This window comes from Tremella mesenterica (genome assembly GCF_000271645.1).
Source record: "Tremella mesenterica DSM 1558 unplaced genomic scaffold TREMEscaffold_17, whole genome shotgun sequence".
Lineage (NCBI taxonomy): Eukaryota > Fungi > Basidiomycota > Tremellomycetes > Tremellales > Tremellaceae > Tremella > Tremella mesenterica.
Window position 1 is genome coordinate 292,839 of NW_006711241.1, and position 12,139 is coordinate 304,977.

Consider the following 12,139-nt stretch of genomic DNA (forward strand, 5'->3'; position numbering starts at 1 on the left):
GGGGGTGGAGGAGAAAGAGAGATGGAGGATGAAGGAGAAGAAAGAGGATAAAGTTGGAGCTGCATCAAAGAAAGAAGATGAATATTGAGGTGTGAAGCTCGGAGAAGAAGGTCGGAGGGTATGTTGGAATCACTTTTTCCGAGCAGCACGGATCATCTCACTCATGGTCGATAAAGGACAAGCGATTTTGTAGAAATCGTGCTGGTCGTCAGATTTCTATCTCGCCTAGACATGGACATTGACAAGCAAAGCAATCATCGATCACGATAATAGCAAGCAAAGCAATGATCCATCGTGATTGACCTTGTACGATTGATGATTGATCATAAATTATGACCCGAAAGATGGGAAGAGTGGGAGTAAGAGCCACACTGGCTAGTCGAAAGATCAAGGGAACATTGCACATGTGGATGGAAGGGGGAAGGGAGGCGTGGAAGTCAAGAAGAAACCCCAACCTCACCCTTAACAATTGTTCAGCCGTGGGTCGCTTCTCCGCATCTACAGTCAAACAACACTGTAGATAATCTTTGAACAGCGGTTGAAGTGTTTCCCATCCCTTGATCTTGGGTGTACCGTTGGTAGCGATGAGATACAATGCCCTCAGGGGGTTTTCATTCAAGTAAGGAGGTTCACCTTCGAGCATTTCTGTATGTCAGCGGACAGCAGGCGTTTACTTGGAACTGAAGTCCCGTGTCATTATGAAAGAAATAAAAACACAGAACAACGTGACAAGACGATTGACAAGATGTGTGACGTGAAGAGATAGTCCGAGAATGATGAGATGGGACGAAGAGGAAGATCAAGTACTGCAGCACTTGTGACTGGCAATTGTACCTACTCGCTAATGAGAATAACAGAATTGGGGAGAGCTTAAGGTACAACAATGGCAGAGAGAAGATGACGAAATACAATGAGCACACAGTGGAGAGGAAAACACTCACCAATGGCCATGATACCCAAAGACCAAATATCGACCTTCGGTCCATACTCTTTTCTAGTGACCACTTCCGGTGCCATCCAATAAGGCGTACCGACCATGGTAGTACGTTTCGTACTGAGCGGGTCGGCTATACGGGCGCAAAAACCAAAGTCGGCTGTATGTCAGACACACTTCCATCTATACCACGATGGGCGAGTAGGACCGTCGCCCTGTATCTCTCGTTTTCACGACAACGCATACTCGGCAGGGGGTACACGCGTCAGGGTCGCCTCCGGGATTGATAGTGGCCGGCAGCGGGAACAAGGAGGGAGAGATAGGGAGAAATATAAGAAGGTGGAGACAGGCACAGGGAGGAGGTCAAGAGCGCGGAGGGAGAGAATGGGAAGAAAGAGGACGGCGCAAGGAACGAGCGAGGAGGGGGGGCGGGGGGAATGATGTAGGGAAAACACAACTCACTCAATTTCACATCCCCTTGTAAACTTAACAAGATATTATCGCTCTTGATATCTCTATGTATAACACCTTTTGAATGCAAATGTCTTAAACCTTCACAAACTTCTCTACTGACAGCTGCGATTTGTTCCCTACTCATATAATTAGCAGTAACGATGTCCGTCAAACTACCTCCTTCCATATACTCCATGACCACCCATAAATCTCCTTTCCACAAATAAGAATCCATGAAATTTACAATGTTGGGATGAGCAGATTCACGCATGACGAGGATTTCGTTGATGATGAGATCTTGTTTGGGTTGTTTTTCTAGGTTCATCTGTTTTATGGCTACTGGTTGACCTGCTTTGTCGTGGGCGGTGTATACACCGCCAGAGGCACTGGTCATCAGCTTTCGACATCCTAGTCCCGCCGTTTGTTACACTTCCTGCCAATGACACATCTTCTCCGTGCCATTCGACTGTGAACAGTTGGACTTGGCTCGTGCCAGTACTACGGGCAATGATACGAGGTCAAAGCTATGACACTTTGATGCGAGATCAGGCGGAAGGCAGCAAACGATGTAAGGTGAGTGGAAGCGAGCAGCGGGAATGGAGCTGAGATACTGATGAAGAGTGGAAGGAACTGTGAATTTCGGAAAAAGAGGCACGAAAGCAAACCCACCCTTGTCCGATCTTTTGCAAATTTCGATAAACCAAGTTCGGATCTCCAGGGGTGCATATCATCTGCAACTGTCTTATGACCTCTTCACTCTCTTTGGCCTTCTCTCTCCTTCTCGGTGCCCCGCTACCTTGACCGGTAGCAGGTTTCGCCTGTGTATGTTGTCTTGCCAAAGCAGCGGCTCCACCACCAGGTGGCAGTCCATGATCTGGTCCAGGTCGAGCAGGGTGTCCTTGTTGGGATCGAGATTTGGACATGGGAAGACCAGCCGGAGGATAAGCCTTTGAAGCGGGCGCTCGGGTGGTATTTGCCCGATCGAGGGTTTTGCTCCTTGGTGGAGGCTGGGTGGAGGGCAGTCGGGAAGAGAGTGAGCGGTCGAGCATTGATGAGGTGGGGGGAAGTCCGGGAGATTTCCCAGGAGGGGCTGGGGGGAGACGTTCGGCCTGAATTATCAGCGCAGTCCGAAAGACGGTATCTACCTATCCATAGAGTCCCAAGCAATGGAAGAAAGCCTCAAGACTTATGGGTAGGAGACCAGGGAGACTATGTACGGCCAAGTAGACAGCGGCATTGAACAACACACCTGTAATCGTGAAGGCCCAGAAGATTTGGCAGGTGGAACGGGAGCCGCTCTTGGATTGGCAAATTGTTGTACCTGTTGCGGGGCAGGAACTTGGGGTTTCGCACTTGATTCCTGACTGTTCTCTCTCGACATGTCCTTGCTAGCCGATTCGGAACTGGAGGGGATACGTTGTGGACCGGCATTTTCCATCTTCCTCCATACCTCGTCATCATCCGGCTCCGGAGCAGCTTTGTTTTGGTACATTCGTACGATAGCGAGAACCTCCTTAGGATGACGCTCTTGTTCCGCGCGAGTGATACCTGATTTGTCCAGTATATCTTGCCATTCAGATGGCATACCGGTGTCTTTTCGTCAGCAAATAGCGGCAAGTAATGGTGGCTCGAATTTTCACACGAGAGAATTCAAATGGCGGTGCGAACGAATCACTCAGGAAGCGGAGATGATGACAGAGCGGGGGAGGAGAAGTTCACTCACATTGTCCAGTCTGATAATTGTAGCCCACATGAGTGAGATGGATAGGATCGTACGGTGTGGAAATGACAGGAGGTTTGTTATTATTTGTGAGCAATTCTGCGGATCAGCAACACAGCCCGAAGCTCTCATCTCCTTGATGACTGCAATCATGCGTGTTATAGATCTAGTTGAGCGAGAGAGAATTGACTTACCGCTCAACGCCCCAAATATGCTCTTTTTATCCTTCATACTCTTCCCAGTCCCACTTCTGTTTCTCCGGGTGGAAGACGGTTCTTTTGGCAGTTCCTTTTCCTTCGGCTCTTGTACATCCATAGGCATTCCCATTCCCATCCCCATTCCTGTCCCACCGACGCCCAATCCCACGCCGACGTGCGTGTCCTCGAACTGTCTCTCCAATCCGGTGGCCCCCGCTTGTGCGTAAGGATTACCTGGAGCGGAGAACGGCTGATGTGTCAAGGGCGGAGGAGTATGTAGACTTGTCATCCCAGGAGGGTTCAACGCCATACGACTCGACGACGACATCATATCGCCATTCACTTCGAGTGGCAAGGTTCCTGACCTGGTGGGACGAGGTGGTGCGCCGTTGGGTGAAGGGTGAAAGTTAGAAGCTGATCCTGACGGACCTGCCGAATATCTATTGAGATTAGGAGAGTTTGTCGCTGACTGAGAGGTAGTATATGGTGGACGAGAAGAAGAAGAAGCGTATCCAACGGGTGAAGCTTGTAAACCTGAAGCGCGTCTGTTTGAATTTGGGGGAGGAGGAGCAGGTCGGGAAGGTTGTAAAGATGTAACTGTTGATATGTTGTCTACAGGCCGAAAAGAGCTGGGTGCATAACGATCGGTACTATTTCCATTTCCAAAAGAGTTTGAAGGTCCAGACCCGATCACTGGTGATGCATCCAAGTGAAGGGGAGAACCTGAAGGTAATCGAGGACTGGTTGTTGCTGAAGAGGCGGTGGGGACCATACCCAGAGCCATGTCCGTGTCGTTGGAGTAAAGCATGGATTCACGTGTAGGACGAAGGTAGGAAACCCGAGGGGCTATGGGGATGGTACCGTTGGAAGGGGTCACTGGAGTTGCACCGGTATCTGTTTAATGTCAGTATGCTGTGTTGATGAAATTCCCACAACGAGTTGAATGACATAGGTACGAGAGAGGATCGGAAGTAGGAGATTGAGAATGATAGAATACGGAAATGGAAAGTATGGACTTACAAGATGCTTGAGGATGCCGGATTTGGCGTTTTGGACTGGTGTTGCTTGTCATGTTTGATGGTTTATGTAGATGGAAAAAGGTTTTTACCACCAGAGCCTACTCCTTTATCCTCTTACACGGAGTTGTTTGGTTTCCTACTTGTGCGGGTTTGATGATGATCCGTATCGAGTTTGGATAAGATCGAGATGAGAAGATGAGAAGAGAAGGAAAGAGATAAGAAAGTGAGGATGCAAGGGCGTGAGGTATCGTATGGTGGAAAAATGAGACAGACCTCTCTGCCCTAATGGTGAGGGCGCAACGGGTGAAATGTGTCGTACCGTTTGGATCATGCACCAAGTAAAGACAAATATGATGAATATGGTGAGGGGTAAGGGGTGTGATAGGAAGTAAGGGTGGTATGAAAAGTTGTAGTTGGAAAAAGATTTGATGGTTTCTTGTTGTGAGTTGTATTGTGATTTGTGAGTGAGAAGGGACGCGACAGGGGGTAAAGAGAATAGCGCGGACCGAGCTCGTGATGGATTGAATGTTTGGGCCTTTTTTCAATACTTGACTCGTGTTTCAACCTATATCTATGGCACGGTCCTGTATGGGTTCAAGGGGATAGTGTGATAGAACGGGGTGTGAATGAGAAGCAAAAGATGGGTGGAATGCATAGAAGTATAGGTGAAGGGTGATGGGGTGATAGGGGGCAGTATGGGGATATGGGGAGAGGCTCAAGGGGGGGGGGCAGTTGGAAGCGCGGGCAGGGGGGTAGGGAAACAAACGCCACGAGGCTGACTTCGGAACCTTTTTACGGCGTTATGATCGGGATTAACAACTCTCCTTCCCGTGTGGCACTTTACAAGTCGCGACTGACTTTCACGCGATAAACCCACCTCGTCTGCTCTCCGTTCAACCACTAGTAAGCCCACTCACTGGCCAATGGGACTGCTATGAAACAGGTCTCTCTATAGACAAAGCTTAGCGGTAACACACCATGACTTCACCTACAAAAGGCTTCGAATATCTTCCAGGCTTTCTCGCCGCTACTTGCGCTGTATGTACATCTTCCTTGTTTGAAGAGAAAGATGAATATGGCAATGACATGTCCGTCGTGGCTCCCGTCACTTGTGGTGAGTACCGGATTTCTTTCCTCTTTTCTTCCCTTTCCCTTCCCTCTCTTCCCTCCCCTTGATCAAACAAGTAGACTGCTGTATCGCTGACAACAGGTCATGCCGCACATGAAACATGTCTCGAACGTTGGTTCACCACTCAACGTTCACGATTCGTAGAAAAACATCATCGACCAGCATCAGAAGCCCCATTAGCATGTCCTTCATGTCGTACGGATTGTCGACTTCCTTCCAACCCTGAACCCACCACCAGCACCAGCACCAATACCAATGCCAATACCGATCGATCCACTGGATTATTCGGTAGACCTACCGGACCTGTATTTGGTCGACATACAAGTTTGAGAGATTCCAGTTCTGCTAGAAATCGATTAGGTTTACCTGATAGATCCAATTCAACTTCTCCTAATCCCGAATTAAACAATTCAAGCTCTACCACCGGTAACGCTCATTTACTCCGATTATACGTGACATTATCCGATACGAGATATCTCACAGCTCCCACACTATCATCCTCATCCACATCATTGGCATTAGATTTGTACAGACGAACCAAAGATGTTGAAGAAGAAGTCAGAAATTACACAACGGAAACAAGTTGGCAAACTTCAAAAGATGTTTTTGAAAAAGGAATAGCTTTGGCAGGTGATATGAAAGTAGCTTCTGAAGGATCTTTAGATATTTTAAGTACTCAAATAAATTCTCTCATTTCAACACTTTCTGAATTTCAACAAACTTGTCTACCTCTTGAAAATCTTCATGAAACTCAACATCAACTCTCTCGAGCAGAAAAGAAATTACAACATCTCAAAGAACGTGTAGGAACATTATCAGAAGAAAAAGATAAAATGATTGAATCTTTTAGATTGTTCAAAGATGAAACCGTTCCAAAAAGATATAATGAAATGTTGATGATGGCAAAGATGGAGTTGGAAAAAGAATGGGAAAGGAAAATCATGGAAGAACAAGTAAGAAGAAAAGGTGCAGTTAGAGATGCTGAAGAAGCACGTAAAGCGTTAGGTAATGAAAGTGATAGATTGAAAAGGGAAATCGATAAATTACAAAAAGAAAAAGAAGAATTAGAAAAAGATTTGAATACTAGGACTAGACAATTAAGACAATATCAAAAACATCACGAATCTAAATCTCTTTTGAAATCTAAAGTTGAAGAATTAGAAGCTGAGATTGTTCGTCTTAATCGTCAACATCTCAATCGTCCTTCACATTCTTCCGCTTTTCGGCATCATACTTCTCAAGATGAATTGGAGGTAAATTTGGATGATTCAATATCACCCTCTTCAAAACGTATACGACATTCTCATCTTTCATCACCTTCCGACAATTCCAAACATTTTCGTCATTCCACTTCTCCTCAATCTGGTAATTTTGGAGAATCTTCCAATCGGGATCAACATGAAGATACAAAGTGGTTCGATGACCCGTCTGAAGAATTCGGAGAGAACGATTCAAACGAAGAATTATCATCGGATGAAAAAGAAGAAAACGACGATTCATTATTGATTTCTTTCCCATCTTCCCCATCTACTCAAAAAAGGTTTCCGAGCGTCCATCCATCTAGACAAAACAAAACGACCACGGGGTCAGAAAGACGTATGACAAATATGACAAAGGAGAAATACAGTATTCATGGTGAATCACATAAACGTAAAATATCATCAAACGTAATGGAGAAAAAGAGACATCCGACAGCTAGGACATTCTCTTTCGATTTGATTTCTAAATCTTCGAAAACAAATCAATCGATTAGTAGATCGTCAGGATCATCAGGACCATCGAGTTTATTGGGAAAGTCAACTGTGAAGATTACAAAGATGAAAGAAAACGATGGGAAAGAGAAAGAAAATGCAATTTTAGTAGATAGTTCTTCACCTCTCAAAGAAACCGGTTTCACAGGACATACAAATAAGATAGATATGGGGAGATTGGATATGGTTCATAAGAATGGAGAAAGAATTGATGGGAAAAGGAAATTGAGTGTGGCGCAGGTGTTAGGGATGACGGATAGGAATGGTCGACCTGTTGGGGTGTTAGGTATGGGTGTCAAGGTCAGACGGAGATGATTGTCATTGTGTATACGGTGTCAAGGTTGAAGGGAATTGACATTGTATACAAGTACTTGATTTGTATCATACTGATTTGAACGATGCAATTGAAGATAAACATGTGAATTTTTTCATCTTCTCCGCTTTAGGTGAATATATCATGATGCTGCTCTCTTTCCATTGTCCACTGTCCACTCCCTCTCTGCTCTCTGCTATCTGCTCTCTGCTCTCTGCTCTCTGCTCTCTGCTTTCTGGTTCGGAAAGAAGGAAAATGCGGAGACTTCTTTTCTCAGGAACATTGGGATATGAATAATGTAGATCGGACAAGGAATTATTGACGTTTATGATATCAACCCTATTGTGGACTGTAAGATGTAAGAAATAAGGTGACATGTCAGATGAGAGATGTTAGAAGATGTAATTATATACGTACATACGATCTAACCACTGGAATGTATCATTTTCCCTGCATGACAAAATCTATTAAAGTATACACTACAAAGCCCAGAATCCAAACCTCACAACTCCACAAATTCCACAATTCAAAAACCAAAGATCAAAAACCAAAAACCAAAACTACTTGACCACAAGCATGACCAAAGATAGATCAGGGAGGGGGAAGAAATAGAGCACAAGAACCAAATACACATACGTAACTAGTGCGGTCCATAACGAATGGGGGGTCGAATCGAAGGAAGACGAGAGCCTTATTCACATGGTTTGAACCAGGACCGATGGAAAGGGTGAAGGATATTCACATGACCCGTCGGAAAAAGGGGGAAGGGGGGTTGGGGAAGGAATAAAGTATGTGTGAAAAAAAAAAACCAAAAGGGTCATACAGCCTGGAATGAGTATAAATCATAATTCTACAAATCTGATTTCGGGATTATCGATGATATTGAGGAAGCGAGGAAAAGGTCTGGGGAATATACGTGAGATGAAGGGGTAAGAAAGAGAGGTATGATGGACCATGAATTGACAGACAAGGTGAAAGGGGAAAATTGGAGATGAGGGACCAGGAAAAACTCACCCCACTGAAAATAGCTGCAAAGTCGTCGGCAGCGACGAATTCGATCTGAATGTCAGATTGCGCATCAAATAGCAAACCAGTGAATACTTCTACTCGCTTTGATAGGGACATCATGGACCGAATGGGATGATAATGCTACGAGGAGCAAAGAGAGGAAGAGATGTCGGGATGTCAAAGACTATATTCAGAAAATTAGATGAAAGGAGGAAGGGAGGAGGAGAGGAAGAAGGAATAAAGGTAAGGTGGAGGAAGGGAGGTAACGAAGCAGAGAAGGAGAAAGAAAAGAATAAACTTAAACTTACCATCCCTCTATACATATCCCTAGTCGATTTATCCAAACTGACCTCACCAACATATAAATACCTTCTATAAGGTACTACCCAAGGTTGAGATCTCATTTTTATCAAATCTTTAATTTGTTCTAATTCTATATCCACCAAAACTAATTTTTCGTTTTTTTGATCTTTCCCTTTACTCTTCTCTCTATCTTTCTCATTACCTTCCTCTCTGTCTTTCTCCATGTCTCTATCCTTCTCTTGATTTATCACCTCGTCGCTTTGCTTCCCTTCTCTAGCCTTATCTCCTGGAGTGACGTTAGATGATCTGTTGTTTGTAGTGATGGTAGATGATCCATTATTTGCAGTGACGGTAGAAGATCCATTGTTTGTAGTGACGGTAGATGGTCCATTATTTGTAGTGGCGGTAGATGATCCATTATTTGTAGTGGTGGCAGAAGATCCATTGTTTGTAGTGACAGTAGAAAATCCATTCGATAGATTCTTCAAGAACGATTCCGATCCAGATCTCACACCAACACACAAATCATGTTTCTTTTCAAAACTATTCGCAATAGAAACTTCATGTGTCCATTCTACCCAAGAAGGACAATCACCTAAAATCCCACTTGGTGGAGCCACGGTTATAGCCAAAGAAGAATTCGGTCCTAATAAAAAATTCGTCAATGTATCAAAAGCTTTTACAGGATCTGGACAACGTATTTTTTCTTTCCATGATGATTGTGTCCATTCTATTACACTTGGAATTAAATAAGCTCCCCAACCTATATCTTCTTCTCTTTTCATTCTTTCATAATCAACAGATTTATCCGATTCATCTGTTCTATTAGACCTTTCGGATCTTGTAGATGTTTTGAAAGACCTCGAATGATCACGTTCACGAGTCGATCTTGATACAGGAGTTAAACTTGGTGTTCTAGGATATGAACTAGCGTTAATCATTTCCATTATTTCTGAAAATTTCGTAGGTGAACGAAGTATTAATGTAGGTGAAAAAGTGACTAAACCACCAGTTGTCCAAATAGGTCTTAATGTCCATAAACTAGGATGTAGTTGTAAAGCAGGTCCCATTGAATAAATCAGAGTACGACGAGGTATACAGGTTTTCAATGTTGATGATCTTAAAGTACGACTTATACGATGATTACCAATTATCAATACGTCTGGTGGACTTTCAGAAGAATTTAAAGGTGAAGCTTGATTTTGTTTGAAACCATCTATTAACGTATCGTATAAAACATCGAGATCACCTTCTCTACCTGGATATTTGACTGATACTCTTCCTCGTAGAGAAGCGAGAAATTTTTGGGGGATACCATATGATAGAAGAAGTGGAGCGGGAAGTGAAGGGGGTGTCATAAGAGGTGAAGACATGTTGGGATGAAGAGGTCGAGCGGGATTTGGGATCATGGGAGAAGTTGAAGATGATGATAGTGGTGGTAAGGCAAGAAGAACGAGACAAAGTCCTATTTTCGTTCCTTGCCATGGACCATAGCCGAGGGAGTTGAAGTGCATACGGGAACCACCGACGATGACTAGGGCAATGTGATTGGATACGATAGAGTCAGGTGTAGGAGCTTCGGTGTATGTCACCCAGATCTATAACATGAGCATGAGAGTATGGTTTGCCAAGAAAAGCAGACATCGAACGAGACCAAATATACCTTCCCCTCCACACCTTGAGAGAAAATGAAATCAGAGGAAACGAAGGATGAATCGAAGTGAGAGTGACCGGGTAATCACAATAGAAGACAGATCGTATTTATGATTCGAAAGTATGTGGTATCACTCGGGATGGCGAGGAGAATAGGTAAAAAGGTGTTGAAAAATAACACTCACCTTCTCCATCTGCTCAGCCTTCACTTTCACCTCCTCCCACGCATTTTTACTGCCTCCACCTTTACTTTGAGGCTCAGTTCTGGACAATTTAGCCCATTGTAACATCTTCGCTCCAGATCCAAAAGCAGCATCTAAATATTTCCCATCCATTTCTTCAAAAATCAAATCAGATTTCTTGCCTACCATATGTTTGAAGAAAGATTCCCAATGTGCTGAACCTCTCAAAATGGATGTATCGAAGAACACATCTTCGGACGGTTTATCCCCTTGAAATGCCATACGTGCATAAGCCAACGTCTCTACTCTTCTGGATACAGTATCGGAAGTGCCTCTACTATCCAAAGGAGACAGATCACCTTGTGCAGGAGTGGCAGATCCTGAGCCTTGATGTTGTGGAGGAGGACGTTTTCTAGGATCACGAGATTGATCGTATACCCTTACTGGGTTTTGATATGGAGGTGACATATTTCCTGGATTGAAAGGAGGGGACATGGCACCTGGGAAAGAAGGTGGTATATGGTTTGGTGAAACACCTCCATATGGCATATTGGGGGATAGACCTCCAGGTGGACGTTGAGAAGTGTTAGGAGCATAAGGTGATACGCCTCCGGGCACATAGGGGGATAGATTCCCAGGAGGAGGTGGAGCATAAGGGGACATATGACCAGGAGGAGGGACATATGGTGACATACCACCGACAGGAGGGTGACCATAAGGAGAACCACCACCAGGTTGTGCGAAGCCTCCCATGGAAGGCCCAGGAGGTATATGAATAGGACCTGGAATCCGTTGTCTTGTAACGTCTTGTTGTGAAGGTAATGACGCTCCCTGTCGATATCCACCACCAGGAGCGGAAACAGGTTGTTGATCAACCCATGAAGGAGGTCGATTAGCCCATTGTCTGGCAGCCCACGGTGCTTCTGGTCTGGGTCCAGAGACTTGAGGTCCCACAGGTGGTCGAGTCGTTGCTGAAGGACCAACGGGTGGTTGATGAGCGGCCGGTTGACGGGGTACAAATGATGAGCTTCTGTTGGGTATGGTAGGAGGTCGTATGGGCGGAGGACCAGGTCTGATATTAGGATTCACCGTCTTTGGTATGGTAGGACTTTTGGTATTGGCGTTGGTGACTGTGGGACTCTTGGGAGCATCGGTGGAAGCTTTACGATCAATCTGGTGAAGTGTTTTGTCAAGCAAAGTGGGTGAAGCGTCTCGTGTCAGACGAGGTTGTTGATACCTCGGTCGTTGAGAAATGGGAACAGGACCTTTGGGTAAAGTCACAGGTTGGAATTTGAATGACGGGTCGGAGGTCTGAGTCCGTGCGACGGGTTGAGATGGTGTTTCTGATCCAGCCGGCTTCGTTGATACGCCATTCGGGACCTGGTTTTGGGCGGTAGCGGATGGAGCCTCGATGGCGGGGGGTAGAGGTGGAGGTGAAGAGGGAGGAGCTGGAGGTGAAGGAGGCTTCTCTTGTGTA

At 45.1% G+C, this 12,139-nt stretch overlaps 2 protein-coding genes across 2 annotated transcripts; one reads left to right on the forward strand and one right to left on the reverse strand.

Moving 5' to 3' along the window:
- Positions 1 to 129: 129 nt before the first annotated feature.
- On the reverse strand, positions 130 to 3,440 carry TREMEDRAFT_35601 (uncharacterized protein; the record flags this gene model as incomplete). The annotated part of the gene is made up of 8 exons (XM_007007943.1): positions 130 to 201; positions 461 to 645; positions 942 to 1,094; positions 1,397 to 1,773; positions 2,057 to 2,532; positions 2,598 to 2,980; positions 3,111 to 3,206; positions 3,302 to 3,440. The coding sequence occupies 8 exons, from the start codon at positions 3,438 to 3,440 to the stop codon at positions 130 to 132; spliced, it is 1,881 nt and encodes a 626-aa protein (XP_007008005.1).
- Positions 3,441 to 5,301: 1,861 nt separating this feature from the next.
- TREMEDRAFT_65927 (uncharacterized protein) lies at positions 5,302 to 7,518 on the forward strand (the record flags this gene model as incomplete). The annotated part of the gene is made up of 2 exons (XM_007008001.1): positions 5,302 to 5,437; positions 5,534 to 7,518. The coding sequence occupies 2 exons, from the start codon at positions 5,302 to 5,304 to the stop codon at positions 7,516 to 7,518; spliced, it is 2,121 nt and encodes a 706-aa protein (XP_007008063.1).
- Between the last annotated feature and the right edge of the window lie 4,621 nt (positions 7,519 to 12,139).